Below are 22,730 nucleotides of genomic sequence, written 5' to 3' on the forward strand. Positions count from 1 at the left end.
ACAAGCCCACTCCTCTTCCTCGTTCAAGGTGGGGAGATAGCCACACACGACCTTGAGGCTCCCCAGTCCCCCGTTACTCATGTAAGCTGTGTTTTCTCCCCCACTCCTCACATATTCGAGGTATATATCAGAAGTCAAAAACATCTGGTAGGCATTTTCCTCCATCACCGACTGGATCTCAGTCTGTGCCTGGTCAAACATGATGGAATCAATCTGTTGCTTCTTGATGCCATCTCTTATGTAGGTTTTGGTGGCAGGTTTCAGCTGCTTGGAGACGATGCTGTTGTTCTCAATGTACCTTTTGTAGATCGCTTTGGCTACTCGTAAAGTTTTGGTATCCTTTAGGTTCATCTGCCTGAACCCATTGCAGGCAAACCAGAAATCTAAGGTATCCACGCATTTGTCCCTCTCCAGGAAAGTGCGGAAGAGATAAGCACCATCTTGATCGCCCAACAAGGAGTGCAAGGACTTGGTCCACCTGGTCAGAGGGGAATCCGGGGACGCCCGCCCCTCGGGCTCCCCCAACCCATCCTCGTTCCGCCTGGCGTTGGAGGAGACAGGCATGGGTTTGGTGACCTGGCCCTTTCCTGCCCCGGGCTGGCACGGCGGGGTCTCCCCTTCTTCCCCCGGCACTGGGGGTCGGGGGGCATCCTCGTGGAAGCTGCTGCTGGGGTCTGGGAGCCGGGTCACCAACACAGCACTGCTCATGGTGAGGGAGCTCTTCGCCCGGAGATTGTTTGTTCTCTTCCCCCCAGTTCCTCTCAGCAATCAGCGTGGTCTCTCTTTCTCTCTCAAGTCAGCAGGGGCTCATCTGAGCCTCCTTTCTGGAAAGAAAAGGAAGGGGGGAGGTAGGGAGAGAGAAAGGGGTATTGATCTAATCAAAACCAGATCTACCCAACATCAAAGCAAGAAAGTAAACAGGCTTTTCAACTCCTCAAATTCAAATCAAGCAACCCAGCTATCTGCGAGGTGCTCATCTAAAGTATCAGACGCTGCTTTTTCAAAGGCGAAATCCGAGCTCCCTGCACAATTGGGGGGGAGGGGCGGGGAAGGTGAGCTGGGAGCGCGGAGGGTGGGAGGTGGGGGCGGAGGGGCTTGGAAGGTGTAAGACTGAATCTTCCAAAAACCCCCTCAGCCGGGGCGCGCGCAGGGCAGCCTTGGCTCCGCACAGGCTCGGCTGCCCTTTCTCCCCCCTCCCCTCTGCTCCCCTCCCTCCCCTCCCCCCGATAGCATCAACTCGAAAGACGCGCACACGGAGCCGCTGGGCTGTGTGCAGGTGAAACCAATTTCGGTAAATTTCCCCACTCGGCTCTCGGCACAGATAACTCGAGCTCCAAACGTGCCCTTCCCCGGCATCTGGTTCCCATTCCCCCCACCCACCCCTTCCCTCGGCGCTCCCCCTTCCCACTCCTTAAAAATTCAGAAGATCCTCGACCAAGAAAGAAGCCCGCCCAGCAAGGGGCGGAATGGGCTCCCAGCTGGAAAACGCCCCCCTCCACCCAGATGTAAATGTTCGCTGCGCCCCCGCCTCCCGCCAAGAATCCGGCTCAGTCTACACCTCTGTGTTCCCGTTCTCCAAAACCAGAAATCAACTCACTCAGACTTTGATCTTCAAACTTTGCGAGAGAAGGAGAGAAGCCTCAGGACCCGTCTCCCCCTTCCCGCCCCCAGCTCACCTCCCGGAGCCACAAATCCTACAAAACCGGATCAGAAACCGTCTCACGCTACCACTGCCTGTGCCAAGAATCCCAAACTCTACTGACCTCAATCCTGTCTTTTTTCCAAAAGAAAAAAGTCTTATCTAACCAATAAACAAGCCGCTTTCCCTAGCACGGGAAGCATCAAACTAAGGAGGGCAGGGGCGGGCCGGGGGGATGGGGCGCGACCCGTAACGAAGGGCCTCTCGGGCCGCCGGTAGCGCCGCGCTGCCCCGGCGGAGGGAAGGTGGGGCGGCCCCGTTACCTGGAAGACGAAGGCGGCCCGAGGCCGGGCTCTCATCTCCGCCGAGCCCCCCCGGCCCGCCCCCCCGGCCCAAATCCAACCGAACGCGTCCAGAGCCCCGGCGAGCGGGCCGCCGAGCGCGGGCCCGGAGCCCCGGGAGGCGCTCGCGGCACCCCGAGTCCGGGCGCGGGTCGGTCCCCGGCGCCGCCGCTCACAGAAAAGGCACGGAAAGCAGCAGCCTAGTCCAGAAATGGCGACGCGCGGAGTCTCTGCCTCTCCGCAAAAGGGGCCGGGGTGGCCGGGGGCGCGGGGCCCGGGCGGGGAGGAGGGACGCGGGGGACGCGGGCGCCCCGGGCTCGGGCCGCTCCTGCGCGCAGACTGAGCCTGGGCCAGCGCTCGGGGCCCCTAAGCGCGGACCGGCCGCCGGGAGGGGAGGAGGGGAGGGGGCAGAGAGGCGGGAGGGGAGGAGGGGGCGGAGGGAGAGGCGGGGGGGTGGGAGGGGGCGGAGGGAGGGCAAGCGGGGGGCGCCGCCACCCTTTCATCCCACCTTCCAAAGGCACTCCCGCGCACACTCACACCCCGACTCACATCCATAACAACGACAGCGACGCGACCCCCGAGGGGGGGATCTGCCCCCTCTCCGCCCCCGCCGCAGCCGCCACTTGCAGAAGTCTCTCCGCCGGGGGCCCCGCCACCCCGCTAGGGAGGGGGCCCCGGGCGCAGGGCGCGCGGGGCGGCCCGGCCAAGCCCCCCGGAGCGCCGGGCGCCGGGCCCGCCGCTCCCCTCCGCGCCCGCCCGGAGTGCGCCCCGAAATAGCCGGCCTGCCAACTTCAAAGGGCCGCCGGCACATCAAAGCGCGCGGGCAGCCCGGCCGCCGCGGCCTCGGCACTCACCATTGATCCGCGCGCGCGCTCCGCGGCGAGACCTCGCAGGCGCCCCGGGCAGGGCCCCGGCCCCGGCCCCCGGATCGGCTCGCAGCGGCGGCCCCGAGCCCCCCCGGGCCGGTCCCGGCGTCGGGGAACATCGGGAGTCGCGCGGCAGGGGAGGGGGGTGCGGGGAAACAACAATCCCGGGATTAGAGCGAGATCCACCGGGAGGGAGGGTGAAGCGGCGCACTCCGCCGCCCCTTTTATGCAAAAGACCCGAGTGGGCCTCCGCCCCCGCCGCGGCCGCCCCCGGCCCCTCCGGCCCCCGCCCGGCCCGGCTTTCAACACAGGTCCTGTTTCCAGCAGTCACTCCGCGCACCAAATGTCCTCCGGGCGCTTCCAACAAAAACTGCGCTGTGGATTTAACTGTGCACTTCAAAGGCGCGAGCCGAGCGCACGGTCCTGAAAGGGAGGTACGCGCCGGCCGCGCCCCGGGCCGCCCCCGGCGCCCCTGCCGTCCCTCCCCAGGGCCGTCCGGCTCCCACCGCCCCTCTTGGCCCGGGTTCGGCCCGGCCGGACCCCCTCCCGCCCCCGGCGCCCGCAACGCGGCTCGGCGCGACCTCGCCCCCTGTCCGAGGGGTGCTTTCTTTGAAGCGGCTCGGCTGGGGCCGCGCCTCCACCCCCACCTTTTACAGCAGGGCTTTCGGCGGGGGAGACGGGCGCCTCGGACGCCGGGCGGCCCCGAAGTCCATTGCAGTGAGGGGTTATTTTTATTTCCCGGCTCTCGGGTTGTTACTGAGTTGCCAGGACCTTATCAAAGCGCAGCCGGCTCCAGCCGACTCCCCCGGGCCGGGCTTGGGGAGCCAGTGATCCCGCCGCGCCAATCACATTCGCGCTCGGCCGGCCCGCGCCGCCCGCCTTAAAGGGACAGCGCCCCGCGCCCGCCCGGCCGGGCCCGGCCCGCCCCCGCCGCACGCTCGAGTCCCGCGTTAACCCTTCCCGGGTCCTCCTCCACCCCCTGCCAGGCCCCCGCCGTCCCGGGGGGATCTCTCGGCCGGAGTTCCAACTCGGTCTTTCAAGTTCTCCGGCCTCTTTGCTCCGGCTTCCTCCCCCTGCCTGCCCTCACCCTCCCCAGCTCTGGAAAGCAACAGTTTATTGTAGCATTCTGGCCATCCCAAGAACTGCAAGCAAGCAGATTTTTTTTTTTTTCCCCCTATCATCAAACACTTTTCCACCTCTATTCAAGTTTCCCTGGGAATTTGGGCTGCGAGGATCTTGTAAAGGGAGTTCCAGTCCTGGGATCCACTGGCCAAGTGTCATAGGGCCAACGCGGGCCGGCACGCAGAAGGCATGTGTGTGCCCTTGCGCGTGTATCTAAGTGTGGGTTAGAACCAGGGCGCGTTTGTGGATGTGTGAAGATGGGGGTGTGAATCTGCCAGCACAGGCCTGAGGGCTGCAGATGGGCTCCGACACCTCGTTAGGACGCAAGTCTCAGTTCCCTGAAGATTTAACGACAAATTCCCAACCTGGCCACCAGAACCCTTTTTGTGCACATATAGAACATCTTTCTGTAACAACTGCATTCCCAACAGCCATGGCAGGCATTCACCATCCTCCCATATGTTCCATATTAAACAGACATGGAATGTCTTTTTTCTCCTTGATCCGCGGTTTTTAATGTACCGAAAACTCTTCACCTGCTGTCTCCTTTGAATGTCACCTCCTCACATGCCACCAGTAATGTTTATAAGGCACAACCTTCTCTTCTCACTTAACATAACAAGAAAATATTCCGCAAACCTAGACTATCTCTTGCTATAGGATGGTCCCTCATAGGATTGGCTATTAACTTTTCCTCCACCTGAGAAACTTAAAGGTGTCAATCAGATTGTTTCAATAAGTGAAAAGGGGGAGCCCAGCGCTGAATGTGATGGGCGACGCTTGGGGTGTCCAGCTCTACTCAATCTTCCTTTATTTACTTGCTTGTTGAACGTAATGGATGACAATGCTTTTCAATGCAGAGGCATTGAAACCTGTCATTAGGCCTTCAGAACTTTGAAACATGCAAGAAATGTGTCTATTTAGGTTTCCATAGGAAAAGAGAAGGAATGTGCAACATCCATGATGTGCTGGAAAAGGGCAAGCAGCAGGGACTGTGCTCTCTCCCCGTGGTCTGTGGGGCTGTGACTAGTGGCAGCCCAGGCTGCCAGACTTCAGAGCTCTTGAATGGGAAGCTGGGTGGCATCTCACTTCCCAATACCTGCCTGTCTGTGTCCATGTTCTGCCCCTCTGGGCTCACCTCCCGAGGCAGCCAGCGGGGCTGGCTGCAAGCCCACAGTCCAGGCTATGAAATATGGCCACCTTGGGGCAAATCGGGAGGGCTGGTGCAAGAGTGTGGCAGGATGACTCATCTTTGCCTTGGGACAACTGCTGGGTGTGAGGAAACTGGAAGCCAGTCCACTTCAGGTCGGCTCCATCTAAGAGCCTGGCCTTCCGGAATGCTGGTATGTGGGACCCGTGGCCAAGGACACACCCACCCCCTTCTGCGACCCCACGAGAGCCAGGAGCCAAGCTGTCCCTGTGGTTCCAGGGAGTCTTTAGTCTACAGAGGGTGTTATTACAGGAATAGAAGTGTATACTGAGGGGAATAAATTGCCACAGAAGTGTCTACAAGATAAACAACAGCAGCGTGCATGTGTGTGCAAGTACACACACACACACACACACACACACACACAATGTGGGGGAGGGGAGATAGAAAAATCAAAACATCCAAAATCAAAATAAACAATGATCAGAAAGAGGAGGCTTTCAAAAAGGAAGTGGAAACTTGGTCTTCATGGGTGGTTTTCCTCTCCTCCCAGCTGTCCCCACTGACCCTTCACTGCCCCCCAGCCAGCCCTAATCATCCCAGGCTCGGCTTGAACCAAAGACTCTCCCACTCCCTCATTATCCCAGGGCTGCAAGCAGCAGGAAGGAGGGAAGGGAGATGGGGACACAGACCCAAGGCCTGGTTTGGTTTGGATCTTCTCACGAATGACCCTTCTGAGAGCCTGATTTCCAGAACAGGTGCTTGGCCACCTTGGGCCAATGGCTCCCCCTCCATCTCACCCCTGACCTTTCCCCTTCCCCTTGACTTCAGATCTGGTGGTACATTTCCCACCCAGCAGGAGGCTGGGCCAGGTGCTGAGAAGCCAGGAGCCCTCTCAAGCCTCCGGGTCTTTGACTACTTGTTGATAATATTTCTGGAAGAGAATCCAAAGTCCTTTGCTTATACCCAGCCCCTTTCTCAAGATAGCACAGTTTTCCATTTTTCCCTTCTCCCTGGCAGCAGTGATATCATGTGACTTGTTGTAATCCTGCACGGTTGCCTGGAAACTGGAAAGCAAGGTGATGGATTTCTGCACATGCTCACTCTCCCCCCTTCTTTAAAGAAAAACCCTACAGAGGATAAACAGCTTACTTTGCCTAAGTGCAGACAGGTTTAATAAAGCAGAGAGCATAGTTCTTTTCTGGAATTACATATCAGATTGAAATCCTAGAATCCCAGAAAACGAGGACTGGGGACTCCCTGAGAAGCATCTGGTCAGATCTCCAAATTTTGGTCAGCCGCCCCCAAAATCCCTCTGGTGTGGAACTCAAACCAGCTGTGACTTCAGAGGAGCTCAGACCCAGGACATGGTTTTCTAAGATTCAGTGACTTTGTCTTTTATTTCTTTGGAAAAGTGCCACCTTAGACAATGTACCTTTGTTTAAGGAGGGAGGTGGAGAGGGACACAGGTGACCTTTCCGAAGACTGCAGATCACCTAGCCGTTTTGAGTCTGTTCACCTGTAGAGTGGAGGAAACAGCCTTCAGAATCCTCTCGTGAAGATAAGCAACAAGGTAAATGTCCAGCAAGATGCCTGAGATACAGAAGGCGCTCCAAACTGTTCCCTCAACAGTCTGCTTATCCATTCCAGGAAGAAACTCTCCATCTCCAAAGGAAGATGCCCTCCAGGTGGGAGACACACTCCTGGGGGTGGGGGCCTGGAGGCTACCAAGAGATCCTGCAGAGGTGCGCCAGCCCCGCTGTCTCCCCTGCAAGGAGGGGCAGGCTGGGAGGGAAAGGGGGCTGCGCCTTTCTGCCATCTCTCAAAAACACTCCTCTCCAGGACCCGAAATGAAACATCCAAATTTTCTAGCCAGGGGACCCAAAGTATTATCTGATCCAATCCACCTTTTAGGATGGGGAACTTAAGCTAGGAGGAGGTGAAGAGATTTTTCCCAAAATCTCTCCGCCCATGCTGGATTCTTCCTCTTTTCCTCCTTTGGGGGAGGAGACCCAGGGTGGGGCTGGCTAAGAGGGGGACCTGAGCCTCTCAAGTCCCTGACTTCCAGTGCGGAACTAATAAAAATGATTGGCGATGTTTTCCTGAAAGAATCACCCCAGGGCTTAGGCCTGAAATTCCTCTGAAACACACTTCCTTCTGCCCTTCTTAGGGATCGCCTTGACCCTTGGAACTGGGCTATCCACCAAGTCTTTTATGGTGGCAGGCGTTTCCACGGGCATCTCAGTGGGGTCGGTTCCCCTAAGGGAGCACTGACTTTCACAGACCCTGAGAGGAGGAAGAGAAGAGGAAAAGGCCGACTCCACTCCCCGCCCCCCCACCAGGCCTCCCATTCCTACTTGCTCTCTGCCCTTAGCAGACCAGGGACTGGGATGTCAAGGTGGAAATCTTGAAGCCACAAGAGAAAAGGGGAGGTTTCTCTAAGAAATCCTATCCAGAGAAGTGTTGGGGAAACGTATTTGATAATAAAACGAATGATAACACGTCATTTAAATGTTAAATTTAAAACAGAGCTAATAGTGTAAAACTTCCTAACCTGATTTACTCTCAAGTGCTTTTCCTATTTATTATAAGTGGAGCTACAAATGGCCGGGCCATTGGCATGTTGCCAACCATCATCTCAGAATTTGGCTTTTTAAGAGCTGGCCTGAGCTCATAACCAGAAGAGACCACCAATACTAAAACAAATCCAGAAAGAGGTTCTGAGTTTTGACATTTCCTTCTCCATGGTGTGGAACGGACGCACACACGGAAAAGGTTGTTTTGGGGAAAAGAAGGGAGAAAGAGGAGAAGACGCGCTGGAGTAGCTCGCCCAGTGGCTACACGTGAAACTTTGCTAATAAATAGGTCTGTGTTGCCAAGTTCTCTCCGTAGACATTATTTTCTGCTCCTGATGTTTCATCCTGCTCCTTTGAAACAGTTTCTGGAAAGTGAAGGTTTGCCAAGCTTGGACTGGGCTCCTTTATTCGTTCCCGTTAGTTTCTCCATTCCCTGGGAGCATTCCCACAGGCTGATGGGGCGCTTTCTCCAAGGGGGTGGGGGCGCAATTTGCCCCCCGGGGGGGGTGGCCAGGATGCCAGTGGAAGAAACTTCTCCCTGTCAAGTCCTCCACCTGCTGCTTTATTTATTTTTATTTTTTTATAATTTTATTTATTTGTCAGAGAGAGAGGGAGCAAGAGAGCACAAGTGGGGGGGCGGGGGGAGAGGGAGACGCAGACCCCCCGCTGAGCAGGGAGCCCCCACGTGGGGCTCGATCCCAAGACCCTGAGATCATGACCTGAGCCAAAGGCAGACGCTTCACCCACTAAGGCACCCAGGCACCCAACGTGCGGCTTTATTACGTAACCCGCTTTCAGGTGCTGACGCCAGGACCCATCCCGCATGCCACTGGCTTCAGAGCACTCACATATATGCTGGCAACTGTCTTTCAAGAGGAGTCTACACTTGCTGTCTACACTTCCAAAACCCACGATAGTCCTTCCCCCTCGAAAACCATTTTCAGCCGGGTAAAAGCCATCCTAATTGGTAAACCCCATGGGACCATTTTGCTCTGGCTCTGGCTTGACCTGCCTGGAGCCCTGCTCCTTCTCGTCTCTGCAGTTCAAGTCTCCGTCTTACCTGACAGGACTTTCTTACCAGAACATCTCTTCTCCTGCTGCTCCCTAGGCCTCCTCTTCCTCCCCAGCCCTCACAGCTGCTCTTTCTCCGCGTTCTTTTCCCCTGCAATGTCTTCTGGGCAATCTCCAAGCCCCATTCTCTAAAGACGGGGCTTCCCAGTCCTATGCCCTGCCCTCTCTCGCTGCATCCCAGACCCACGCCCTCCCTCATCACCCTCACCTTGCATGGGGGGCGGGCCACAGCTGCCTCTAATTTCGAATCTTCAAACAGAACCTACTTTGTCCCTGTACAAAACCAGCCATCCTCCTGGTGGGTGGTGACATCACCACGCCCCACTGCCTCAGTTAGAAACCTGGACCATTTCTAGATCCTTCTACTCCCTCATCCATCCCCATTCAGTCACCCGGCTCTGTTGATTCTGCCTCCTAAAAATCTCCTAAAGTCACCACCTTCTCCCCACATCCACAACCATGGACCAGGACTCAGGGCTCTTCTCATCTCTTGCCAGGAACAGCAGAACATTCTGTTCTCCCAGCCTGCAGTAGAGCCCCCTACCCCTGGGCCCCCTGACACATTGCCACCATAGAGAACATTCTGTACTCCAAAATTGACTGTATTGTCCCCAGCTTCAAATCCTCTCTTGGCCGCATATATCCTCCAGGACAAGACCCAAAGCCTGTTGTATGGTGCCCGAGGTGTTTGGCCCTGGCCAGTCTCCAGCTCTGCCTCCTTCTGGCTTCGCAGGCCCCTGCCAAGGGCGGTCCCCCATGGTGGCTCCTGTCTTCTACTCCTCTGTGCCTTTGTGCTTGGGAGTCCCTTGGCTGGCAGACCACCCTCTTCGGCTTCTTCATTCCTCCCCTGCCTTATCGTCCCCAAACTAGGAGATGCTCCTCTCCTCTATGGTTCCGTGGCACCTGGGCCTCACCTCTAGCAAAACACCTTGTCTGATCAATTTCTCTGTCCTACCCACTCAACCGTGGGCTCCAAAGAAGGGGCCATGTTTTTTTGATACATTCATCCCTTAGCCCCATCCACAGCTGAACCATGTTGTGGCCACGGGTGATACATGAAACATTGGACAACCGGTATAACATGGACACGGGCCCACCAGCACGGATGCCGGCCTGGGTGCTGGGGCTGGGTCATGAAATCCTCCCAGCAGAGTCAAGCCTTTAGCTCCTGCGTCATGGGCCGTTGTGGCTGGCATCCTCGAAGTAGACCTGGATGAGCCTGTGTCTAGGCACTCTGCCCCGGGTCATTCCCTCCCTTTGAGCATGGTGGGGCTTCCTGTCTTGCCTCGAACCAACAGAATACGGCAGACAGGACAGGATGTTCCTTCTGAGATTGGATTATAAAAAGATGGTGACTTCTCTCTTCGGTGCTTTTGTAGGATCGTGAGGCAGGCTGTGGAGGGGAGAGGCCCATGCGGCAAGGGACAAGGCCTGCCACCAGCCAAGTGAGTGATCTTGGAAGTTGATTCCGACCCAGCCAAGCCTCGAGACCTGTGTAGGCCCAGCTGACAAGCCCCCTGCAACGCCGTAGACCACGTTGAGCCAGAGACACCTGCTAAGCCACGGCCAGATTCTGGACCCACAGATGAAGAGGCATCCTTTCTGAAGGGGCGTGGCAAAACCAGACCTGTTCCCCAGACCTTTGCTCTGTCGACTAACAGGGCTCATGCTGGGGACCAAGCTGCAGGACATACGGGTTACAGGAGCCTTTTCCACACTGACGCACAACAGCACATGGGGCGGTGGGGGGGGGGGGGACCGGCGACAAGCGTAAGCCGGCAATAATTATTACATGTCCGAGGTTCTTCCAAGGCTACTGGATGGTTCTGTAAAAACATATCAGATTCTCCAAAGAGGTTATGAAACGCAAAACCGAAATCGTTTTGAGATTTTACTGAGTTACAGGCTAGTGACATTTGAGCAAACTCCAAAACAGCATTCACTTCGCTGCCACCTTTCCCCGAGTTATTGGGGCTTCCCCCCCCCAAAATGAAGAGACAGGACTTATTCGTCTAGAAGGTGCATAGGAATATTATTTCTTAGTTATTGCTTCAAATTGAGAAGAGGGAGGCGAACCTTCCCCTTGGAGCTGTAGGGAACCTGGACAAAAAGTTGCTAATGAGGGGATCTTCGGGATTAAAATGCGATGCCGAGAGTAGGAGGGGCTGGGGCTCTTTCTTTGCATGATATTTGTAAAGCAATCTTCAGAATTCCTATCAGGGAACTTCGATGTGGGGGAGAGAATTCCTGAATGGGGGTGCCCAGAACTACTCTGGAGAAGACGTTTTTGGTTTTGTTTTGTTGATGTGACCATGTGACCATTGTCGGCACAGGAGACAGTACTTAGAGGTTTTTGTAGCAAAGGTATGAGCATCCCCAAATTAGGATGTGTGGATTGAGCGGATGTTCTGTTAATAACTATTCCCCAATAATACTTTTTGAGTGTAGAAAAAAGATACAGTATTTACCGAAGCTACAACATCTATCTTGATAATCTCAACACGTCACCCCAACACTTAGGGGATGTTAGGGAAAAATCAAGTGGAAAAAATCCGCCGTGAGCTAGCCCAGCTCTCCAGACAAGGAAGACTGGGGCATGGTACCACCAACAGACGCCACGATGAGAAGGCCGGTCTTTTAGCTGAAAACGCCATTTCCCCTCTCCCTGAACTATTTCTTTTTTGCAGAATTAAGTATTTTTCTCAAGGTCAATTCGTTCAATGCGTTAAATCTGTCTACCTATGTACCCCTTTGCACCTGAATCCATGAATTCACAAATCAGAAAATGGTTGGGAACTGGTTGCCTGCCTTTGGGGTCACAAAAAGCGAGTAAGGGGCTTGCCCCTCCTCCCCTTCTCAAAGCCAAGGTCAGAGAAGACGGGCGCACAGTGAGCCAGGGGTGAAGGGCAGGTGTGAGACAGCTGCCTGCCGAGTGGAGACAGGACTGTCTTCCCGGTGGCTGCTCAGAGGGAGCCCTGGAGAAGTCCCAGTGGCAGGACAGCTTCCAGAGGTCAAGACCGAGGAGCCGGCCCCGGCCCCGAAAGGCTCTGTCACCCAGTTAGGGTGCGGGGGGCCCCGTGGCCGCGAGGCCTTCCCCCCCAGTCAGCTTTCTCAGGTGATCACCCACTTCCTGCAGGTCTAGCTGCTGCTTCACCTGAACTTGGCTTTGCAGTAACAGACAGGACCCTCCCAACCCCCACCCCAAGCTTTAACCTTTTCTACCCTGACAAAGGCCGCCTTCCTTCCCCACCTCCAGCCTCCCCAGGGGGTCCCTGCTCTGAATTTCCCTGTGAAAAGGTGTCAACCTTACACTCTACACGACAATGGAGGGGCTAGTGTGCCCTTGGGATGGTGCTCACCCCTCCCCCCCACCAAGAAGAGACCTTTTCCCAGGGAGCCGGGAGGGAAGAGGAAGATGGGCACGGAACGCAGTGGGCACCGGGGCTCCAGAGTGGATCCAAACACCAGAGTGCCTGCCCTCTGCAGTCAGCTGTCTGGGGGATGGTGGGGAGGAAGACGGCTATTTGACTAGGAGGGCTCAAGGTGGAGGCTCTGATCACCTGGGCTGAGGAAGAGCCTGGAATCCAAGCTCTGTGCTGGAATTGGTGAGCAGCAGGCCAGGGGTAGGGGGTGGGGGATGCTGGAGCTGTGGGCAGATGGGAGCAGGACCTGCACACAGGCCCCAGGCAGGAGGAAGCTGTGCCTTTTCCAGAAACCCATGAACAGTGAGAGCCAGTGAGAAAGGCAAGATGGAGCAGACTGGCCTAGGTGGGCTTGGCGGAGCCTTGTGGGCCCGGGGAGGAAAACGTTTTCTTTATCCTAAAATATAATTATGAGCCAAGGGAGTGTGGCATAGTGGTTAAACACGGAGGCTCTGAAAAGGGATGACTGGCTCCCTACAGAGAGAGGAGAGAGTCTGTCCTTGGTCTGTGCCTCAGTTTCCCCAAGTATAAATTGGGAGGAATGGCAGCACCTGGCTTGGGAGTTGCTGTGAGGATTAAATGAAGTAAGTACCGTCAAGGGTCTGGGACCCCACCTGGTGACCAGTGAGCACCTGGTAAGGATGAATTACCTCGGGCAAAAAACGAACAACCCAGTCTGGGGCCTGGCTCCCCCGTGAAGGAAGCCCTGAAAAGAAAGTCTTTGGGGCTCTTTGAGACTCCCTTCCCTTCACTATAAAATGGGAATCAAATAATGGCACGATTCAGGCAGCATTTGAGTGGAAACGTTCTAGCCAGTAAATTCCGTTTCTGGCATCAACGGGTTGCCAAGGCCAGCTGGGGTCTTGGCACGCGGTTTATCTCCTCAATGCTCGCGGCCAGTCTTCAACCAGGGGTAAGGCTGCAGCCAACTAACTTCATTGTGCGTCTCCTCGGAAAGCACCCCCAGCCCCAAGCCTTGCTGCCACGCCAGTGAGTGAACCCTTGCACGGCGTCCGCACCGGGGGCCACCTCCCGCCTCCAGGCCTGTCGCCAGGCTCGCATGTGAGCAGCCTTGGCGTGTTTGGCGGTCCTGCTGCTCCTCCCAAGAGCCGGAAGATGGGCCCCACGGAGTGGGGTCAGGAGAAGGGGGCGCGCATCCCCGGCCCCCCTTATCCTCCAAGCCCCCGCTGCTCCCTCTCCCTCGGAGCCCTCCCAGGGAGCTTCACGTGATTGGCACCAGCCCCACAGCCCCCTTCCGTGTCCACAATTTTTTAACGATCCAGGTGTGACTACCAAGTTTCTGAGGCCTTCCCCCGGCACATGTGTTCCTCTCTGTAAATCCCGCGCAATGCTGTGTCTCGACAATTCTTCTCAGTGTAGATTCCATCCCTTCTTCATATTCCGCGTCGAAAAAAGGCTTGTTCCAAGCCGGTCCTGGGGTGCGAGGTATGAGGGCCACAAACCCGTCAAGGCTCCCTGCCAGGTGTGCGCTCTGGTGCTAGCCAGGGGCTTCTGCTGGGGTGCAGGACACGGGCTGGCCTTCCTCTCCAGCAAGGCTTCTGTGTGTCTTTGAGATACAGAGAGCTGTAACATCTTGGTGTGGGGGGGACGCCGGGGCAGCCCCCGCCGGGGGGAGGGGGAGAATCAGGAGCTTCAGAGGATGACAAGGGTCCAAGACTGAGCCCCTCCCCGCTGCTCTCCAGCCCTCTGGCGCTCTGCACGTGGACTCAGTGCTCCCTCAACGTGCTGCTCATGCCCCTTGCCCTGCCTCGTGCTCTGTGTGCCTGGCACGGGTCGGCCGTGTCCTGGAGGCTGCTTACCCCAGGTCCCCAGGGCCCTCTTGGCAGGGCCACATTCCAGGACACTGAAGGCGCATGCGAGCCCACCTGTTTCTCCCACTGGCTTTATGGCCCACACAGGAGCCTACAGAGCAGGGGTCAGTGCTGCAGGCAGCAGGAGGGAAGGCGGAGGGGGAGAAGGGAGTTTGGTCATCCCTGAAGTACTTGACCCTGGCTCGGCTGTATTGCCAGGATGGACAGCCATCTTTTTCAGATTCTCTTTTCCTCCCTGGTGGGTGCTGGGGGCCAGTGAGGGAGGCTGGATGACACTACTGGGTGCAGAGCACCCAGCACAGGGCCCCTGAGCCTGTTTCCCAAGGCCGGATGAGTGCGCGGGGGCAGGAAAGGGCAATGGGAACATTTTGGGGCTTTCCAGCTGGACGTTCCCTGCTGGGTCTCGCCCACTTTCAGTAGAGGGAACAGAGACCCCATGGGCTTTGGGAATGGAGGCCACTGGACACATCTCTTCATTGACCACCTCCTCCGACCACCCTTCATGGATTCAAGCCTGCTCCATCCTCTGCTGGTCGGCTGGGGGCTGGGTCCTCACCTGCTGGCCCTGTGGTGGGCGCATGCTTCCCTCCACTCCTTTAGCTCCCATGGCGGGGGAGAGACCCCCGGCCCCAGAAGAGGAGGAGACTAACCAGGGGTGTGTGTCATTCTGCCCATCCCTCTTTGGAGTTGGCCTGTGGAGTCTCCCGATCTTCATCAGCTCCCTGAAGCCCTAAGTTTCATAGGGCAGACCCCACTGGGGTGATCCAAGGTCGTCCCTCCAAACCAGTACCCGGTAAGCATGTCTAATTTGGTCCCAGCTCTAGGAAGCCGATTGCTGATTCGGGCCAGACACTTCCTGGATCGGCAGCAAACCCGATGTATCATCACTACCGGCCTGAACCCTGTGTCACCTCGACTCTCAGGCAGGGCAAGGGGGCGCTATTTATGAGCCCCTCCCCCAGAACCTCAACACTCAGTTTAGAGTTTTCTCTATAAATGTCCTCTTTGCGGTGGGCCTTATTCAGGGTCACCCCAGGCTGGGAGGAGAAGGGGACAGAAGAGAGACACAGGCACAGGAAGTCACAGTCACTCCCATCCCAGGAATATCCTCTTTCCCACCCGTCTGCACGTGGCCTGGGATGCTTGTCTTTCCTATATAATGTGCATACATAATGGCCAACCCGAGCTGCCCAGAGCTGTCGGCTGCTGGAACCAAGCCTACCACTTCTTTTGTATCTGGTACAGTGTAAGGAAGGAGCAGAAGAATTCATGCCTGAGAAGCGACACCAGTCCTTGGAACTTTGGAGTCGGAGAGACCGACTTGGAATAAGTTGTATATCTTTTTAAGCCTTAATTTCCCCATCTGCAAAAACAGAGCTAAGGATAAATAACCTCTTTCAAGGGTTGTGTGTGACTGCAATAACTTTCCAGCTATCCTTCTTTCAAAATGTTTAAATAATTTTCAAGCTATCCTTTTTTTAAAAAAAAATGTTTCCCACTTACCAGGCCCAGGCTAACAGGCCCAAGATGCTGCGGGTATCGAGATAGGATGTGCCACGTGCCAGCCATCGTCGCCGGCATGGAGAAGGCAGAGTGACCACTATTGGCTGTTAGTATTCACCTGTGTCCGGTCCAGGAAGCTGGGCCCAGAGACCTGGGCCGGATGACCACACCCCGGCTTGTACGTGTGGCTCCTGGGCCCGGTCAGACATGACTGTAGATGTTTCCAGGCTGATCCTGCCCCAACCAGAGGGAATCCAAGGCCTGCGCCCAGAGGGAAGGTGGGTCTGGGTCTCGGGAGCCACCACCACCAGCATGGCTCCCTCCTTGGCGCCATCTTCCGTCACAAAGAGCGGCTCTGTCTGAACCCCCAGGGCCCAGGGCAGTAAAAGGGCCATAAACAGAGCAAGCAGCCATAAACCAGAGACAGAGTCGTTAGCAGTTTCCTTTCTGATAAGGGCTTCAAGCGCTCCGAGGAGACGGCTGTGATTTCCAAGTCTGGTCCTTGCGCCCCAGATATTTGAATCCTCGGGTCAGAGTCCATGGAGAGAGAGGAGGTTGAGGAGAAGTCCTCCCAGGGGACAGGAAAGACCGGGAGGGCAAGAGGCAGGCTGCAGAGGGTTTCGGGTAATAACAGTGGCAACGTGGCTGAGGCAAGGAGACACTTGCCGTGGGCCAGGCCCTCTGCGAAGGGGTCCCCTCATTTGCTCTCCTGCCCAACCACTCCTCGTGGTCGACACCCCGTGACCAACCTATGTCACGGGGACACAGGCCTGGGGGGGCAAGAAGCTGCTGAACTGCTGCTGGCACAGTGCAGGACGTGAACGCCGGCCTCCTTCCAACTTCAGGAACTCAAGATGGCGGCAGCATGGGCCCCTCGGAGGGTGGGGACCGTGTGACTTGCACGGGTCACCTGCCCGCGGGGCCAGCCTGTCTAGAGGGCTCCGGATGCTTGGCGAAGATCACACGGCAGTAAACAGGGGTGGCACCAGGTGTGGGCACAGGGCAGTGGGAAAGGACAGACTCTGGGTTGGTTCTTGGACTCCTCCCAGCCTTTCTTCCACCCCACGGACGGGCCGCCACCAGCCGTCGGCGAAGGCTCAGAGAGGGTAAGTGAACAGTTCAGGGTCACCCAGCTCTACCATAGGTGGATTCTCCTGATAAGGCCAGGGTTTCGAGGAGGGCCATTGCCCTGGAGGCTGTCAATCTTAGCTTGCTTAGACACCCTGCTGGGGCTGTGGAAGCGCCGGCTGGAAGGAGTGCCACGTCGGCCTCCCTTGAGGACAGATGCGTGGGCTCTGCCACCAGGAACTCGCCTGCCTCGGGGTCCAGGGCTCAGGCCTGGCTCTTTAGCTGATGGAGTTTTCTTGTAAACACTCCGGTCCAGTGTCAGCTTCCCAGTCTCTGAATGACAGGTGTCAGTTCCGAGAGGCTGAAATATCTGAGCTAGTCTGAGCTCAGCCTAGTCTGAGCTGCTAGTTTTAAGAACAAGAGCCATAACCTGAAGAGACATCTGTTACTTTTCCAGTTGCCTCTGTGTTCTCACCGATGGAACGCATCATCAGCAAGAGCTAGTGGCTGGCGCCCAGGCCTCCATCCCAGTCCAGGCTCTGCCTCCAGCTTGCTCGGTGGCCCAGGCTACTCTGGGCAGTGCAGGGTCCCCACCTGCACCAGAAGGGGCTTGGAGACCGGCATCTCTGACTCTTATACTCCAGCTCCTTCTGCTCCATTCCCCCTCCTCGCTACACATATGTCACACCCACCGGAGGCCCCAGGGCCTCACCTTGGCCGAGGCTGTGCTCATTAGCTAAGAGCGACAGGACTGCAGAAGGCAGCAGCTGTCGCCCCCTTGCTTCTTGTCCCCGTGTGCCGCCTGCATGGGCCTCCCTGGAGGGAGCGGAGAGGTGCCAGCTTGTGACCATTGGTAATGGCCACAGGTCCCACATTCAAGAATGGTAACACAGATGCAAGCGGATGCCAAGAGGGCAGGACCCGCTTCTTCCTTCGGTCCCAGTGGTCTCTTCCAAAGAGCCATCATACCTCTGCTTTGGGAGGAAGGGCCAGGTTTTCCAAACCCTCCTAGAATTAACAATGAATCTAGGATGCCATCTTGTGCATTCCTGACACGATCCCAAGCATTCAGGGTTAGGTATAATCAGAAGGATTTGAAAATAATATCCACGTCGATAAGAGGACCAATTAAGTAAATCATAGACAGGGCGCAGGCATCTCACAGGAACATTATACAGCCATTTAAAAGGGAATGGAGTGGGACGCCTGGGTGGCTCAGTCGGTTAAGTGCCCGTCTTCAGCTCGGGTTATGATCCCAGGGTCCTGGGATGAAGCCTCACATTGGGCTCCTTGCTCGGCAGGGAGTCTACTTCTCCCTCTGCCCCTCTCCCTGCCCCTCTCCCTGCTTGTGCTCTCTCTCTCTCTTTCTCTCTGATAAATAAATAAATAAAATCTTAAAAAGAAAAAAAAGGCAACCGACTCTTGAATTTGGCTCAGGTCATGATCTCAGGGTGGTGGGCTCCAGCCCGAGTCGGGCTCCTCGCTGGGTGTGGCGCCTGCTTAAGGTTCTCTCTTGCCCTCTGTGCCTCCTGCACTCTCCCCCTCTAAGAAACAGAAATAAAAGGTAATGGAGGTGTACTGATACCGGAAGTACATATGAAGTTAACTCCAAAAAGCAAGAGGCGAAAGTTGTATCAAACATACATTCAAACAGGCAAAATGTACAGAAAAAAGACTGGAGCCCTCGAGGGCGGGCCTATGAATCATTTTTCTCTGGCTTTTTATACTGTGTTAGCAGGCTGGGGTTGCCAGTACCCCCAGCCAGGCCTGGACGGCGACATTTTGTGCCACGTGACCCTACCCCTTCCTGGGCACAGCTGACTGAACGACGCACGGCCGTTGTCACTCGTGGGAGACCCACAGTGGGCACTTCGGCGCCACAGGCCTAGAAAGAGGGGCGGGGTTGTTCAGTTTTTCCCTTGAGCTCGGAAATTTGAACTGAGAAACAAAGAAAAAATTGTGCTCCCTGGGAGCCAAAGCTATAGAAAGAGGCCAGAGCGAGGCCGAGGAGATGGTTGCCATGGCCAGGGGGCTTTTGAAATGATGAGGGGCCAGCGGGAGGGGCCATGCCCTGAGGGAACCCCAAGCCCCTTATGTTCTTGCAACGAAACCCTATTTTCCCTTGGGGTCAGTCGAGTGGGTCTCTGGTCCTTAAAATGGAATAATATTATTTTGTGTTTTCCAAAGTTTCTACAATGACAGTGTATGACTTTTAATAACATAGTTCACTTCCGAAGAGGGGTTCCCTTGCATCCTTGGCAACCCTACTATTTTAGAGCTCTTCTACTGGGTCAAATATTTTAAATAAGCTTGGCCTTGCATCATTTCACCGGGGTTACGGAAGAGCTGGAGTTCAAGGGCACTTGAATGCTTTGCAACGCAGATGTCCCTCTGGGGGCTTTGGCATCAGACACCCCCAGCCAGGCCTGCTGGGGACACCCCGACAGGCCAACAGAGCCTCGTCCCTCTCAGAAATGTCAGCTTGGAAAGGCAGCTTGGCATCCCCTGTTTCGTGCCGACCCCATCTTTAGACAAGTGAGCGCGCCCTCACTGGCACATGGGTCTCTACGCTGCCTTCCCCAGGCACTCACGCTCGCACACGCACCCCTGAAGACGAACAGCCTGGAGACAGCAGACGAGGAGACGGAAGAAAACATGGCATCGGTTTTACGGAATTTGAAGTCCATTTCCTCAGCTAGGGGACTTTTGTTTGTGAGTCTGAACAGATAAGAGTGATAAATCTCCAGCCCTCCAATCCCTTAGCATTTCCATTCCACTCACACGCTTCTCCCCTTGAAGTTTTTGTTCTCCACACTTCCTGCTATCTCAGACTCTTGGCCAGATCTGCTCACTTGCAAGGGGCGGCAGAGTGGCCACAAACGTTCTCCCCTCCCGGATACAATGCACAAGACCCCGTTCACCTGTCTATTAGCTTCTGGGAACATTCTTCCTACCTGCTTGCAATGCAGATTGCTAGGCAGGAAAGGCCCAGAGTGGGTAACATGGGGGGGGGCATGTATGGGCTCTCCCAGCACCCCGGACTCCTGGGGAGAAGTCCAGGATGGTACCGCCAGACAGAAGCTGCTGGGGACACCTCAGTCCCGAGCTCCTGTCCCAGTTTCACCCCTTAAAAGCTGTGGGGCTTGGGCAACATTTTTTGCCCTTTCCGTGCCTTGATTTTCTCAACTGTGAAATGGGAATGAGCTGTTAACGGGGAGGGCGAAATGAGGAAAAGGACATAAAGGTCCACGTGTACAGTGAGTGCCCTCTAAACTCTGCTGCCGTTCAGCTTGGGGAACCAGGCTGCGGCCGCCTCGCCTCTCCCTCCCCTGGTGCCCCCACCGGAAAATGTCCCCACCGGGAGCCTCTGGAGAGACGGCTGGGGGCTGGCTATGCTGAGCGCTGGGCAGTCACCCCAGGCCGGGCACCTTTGAGACGCGTCCATGAGCAGCCCGACTGCTCCTTCTGCGGACTGTGTCAACACGCAGCGCGGTCCTGGCTCAGGGAAGGGTGAGCGGCTGCAACCAGGTTTAGAAACACATGTCAAACCCAATTCCAACCAGATGAGGCTGGCCTGCTTCCAACGGCCACTTTCCATCCCAGGCCCGGCCAGGGGCAGGCTCGTCCAGATCCCATCCCCAGGCAGCCGGGCCTGTTTGTTCCCCGAGAGTCCTCGGGCCCAGACAGAGCAGCTCACCTCTGCTCTGGAGGCTCCATTCAGAAGGTCCAAGCCATGAGTCACGGAGCTCAAGGAAGCAGCAACCTTTCGGAGACCCCACGGCCCGTCCTATAGTTAAACAGGCCAGTTCTCTCCCTGACACGGGGAGGAGCTGGGCGAAGAAAGAGGCTGGGAGATGCTGTTTAACCACCACAACGAGGGGGCTGCAGGAGCCAATGGCTCCCCCAGGAAGTGAAATAGCCCATATATAGAGAACGGGCCTGAGCCAATTGGCCAGAAAGCCACTGGCTTCTCTTTGCTCGGTTAAAAATGGTGGCTTGGAAAAAAAAAAAAAAAAAAGCCACCACCACCCAAAAAACCAACCCACGAGAGAATGCAGCATACCAGCAAAGAGTCAAGAAGGAAAGGAAATCCAAATGTTTTGAGTTTAGCTATTAAGCATAGTTTCCAGTGAGTGTACTCATGTCTTGAAATGAAACAGATGAAAGCAACATGTGTCAATGGCCATAGGAAGGCAGTAGTGTCATCGGCAGGAAATAATGGAATTGAACCCTGAAGCCTCAGCCCAGAACTTAACTCTTGTGCTCCAGTCCCAAGGGCTTTCTGCGCCAAAGGCCGGGAAAGTTTCTGGCACCCCTGGGGCTCTGCCTCCGCAGGCCCCGGAAGAACCCTCTGCAAGGACCAGGAACACCACGGAAGGACTTGCTTTCTGCAGGGCTGATGGCCTTCCCAGGCCCAGGAAGAGGGCTGCGAGCGCTGAAGGGGAACCACACAGCCTCTGTCCACGGGGAGCTATAAATCCTTGGCGCTGGGACCACAGAAGACTTCTTGGCAAGGGCAGCGCTGGCTGCTCGTAGAGGCGGCCGAGCCAAGGCCAAGATGCTGGCACTGAAAGGGTGGGTGCCCCCCCCCCGAGACCCACAGGCCCCGAGAGGCTGTCAGGGCGGCTCTGCAGCCAGGGGTGCAGATGGGGCAGCCTCTTCTCACCTGATCCCCCCACTCCAGCCAGAAGGAAGAAAGTGCACGCACACCCCTTCGGCCCACCCTCAGAGCCCTGGGAAAAACAGTGACTCTGGGCCCGGGACGGTGAAGCCGATGTCCACACAGGCCTCGAGAGGAGTGAGAATGGCTTTTCCAGGCCTCTCTCCCTGCTCTCAGCTCAGATGGATGGATGCTATGCAGCTCTGGGGATACCTGCCTCGCTGTTGCCTCTGCACAGCACGTGCAGAGAATACGTACAATGTAAAAACGAAACAGAAAAAAGTGGAATAAAACAGATAAAAGAAATAAAGCGGGATCACTGAGTGAGAGCCTTGGTGAGTCTGGTTTTAGACCTGGTCTTAGCTCACGGGCCCAGCGCTGCCCAACACCACAGTAGGCCGCCCACAGCACAGCAGGCCGCCCTGCCACCTGCGCCAGAATCCTTGGGGAGCTAGTCCCCTGATTTTCAGACTAGGCCGGTCCAAGATAATCTAAAGCAAATGGATGATAGCCTTGTCACTGCATGCAGATAAAATTAATGCTTCAATTCCCTCTTTCATCATTAAACAATTAAACTCCTAACAGGTCTCAATGTTGGACTCCAGTAGAGGTGATTGGTATCACTCAGAAATGTACACATTCGGATTTTCTGTGCCCCTGTATATCGGTCTGCCCAGGCTATCATAACAAAATTCCATAGACTCCGTGGTATAAGCAACAGAAATTTACTTCTCACCGTTCTGGAGGCTGGAAATCCAAGACCAAGTTTCCAGCCTATTCAGTTCCTGGGGAGAAACTCTCTTCCTGCCTTACGGACAATCACCATCTCACTATATCCTCACATGGCAGAGAGAGAGAGAGAGAGACAGAGAGAGAGAGAGAGAGACAGAGAGAGAGAGAGGGAGGGAGGGAGGAAGGGAGAGATCTGTTCTCTTCCTCTTCTAATAAGGGCATGAATCCCATCATGGGGGGCCCACCCTGATGACCTCATCTAACCCTAATTATGTCCCACAGGCTCCAACTCCAAATACCATTATCTTGGGGGTTAGGGGTTCAACATGTGGCTGGGGATAGGGCAGTTCATTGCATAGCATCATGTTTCAAGGACCGTCGGCAGGCCCGTCCGACCACATAGGGAGGTGTCTGCCCTGTGTCATGCACTGTCTCAGGCTCAGGGACAGTGTCCGCGATGACCAGACACTGGTTTTGTGTTTTAAGAGTTTGAGAGGGAAACAGAGAAGCAGATGGCATAACCAGAACAGAGGAAGAGCCAAAGCCGTGGGGTGCTGGGGGGAGGGGCGTGGGGGCACAGAGCCTGCCCTAGATGAGATGACAAAGGGGCAGAACCAGTCCAAGGAAGCTGAGCGGGACAGCCCTGGAAGGCAAAAGAGCATGAGCAAAGGCCCAGAAGCCAGGCACAGCTGCTGCAGGATCGCATCTTGGGAGCGCACAAGGTGCCAGGCCAGTGGCTGTCCAGAGT

At 56.0% G+C, this 22,730-nt stretch overlaps 1 protein-coding gene across 1 annotated transcript in view; it reads right to left on the reverse strand.

The window, feature by feature from the left end:
• LOC121105064 (axin-2-like) overlaps positions 1-818 on the reverse strand; it is a 1,257-nt gene extending 439 nt beyond the window's left edge. The window contains exon 1 of the mRNA XM_040641211.1: positions 3-818. Within this exon, the coding sequence (XP_040497145.1) occupies positions 3-708 (706 nt within the window). The 5' untranslated portion in view covers positions 709-818. The remainder of the gene's footprint in view (positions 1-2) is intronic.
• Between the last annotated feature and the right edge of the window lie 21,912 nt (positions 819-22,730).

Source organism: Ursus maritimus, unplaced genomic scaffold (assembly GCF_017311325.1).
Source record: "Ursus maritimus isolate PB19 unplaced genomic scaffold, ASM1731132v1 scaffold_24, whole genome shotgun sequence".
Lineage (NCBI taxonomy): Eukaryota > Metazoa > Chordata > Mammalia > Carnivora > Ursidae > Ursus > Ursus maritimus.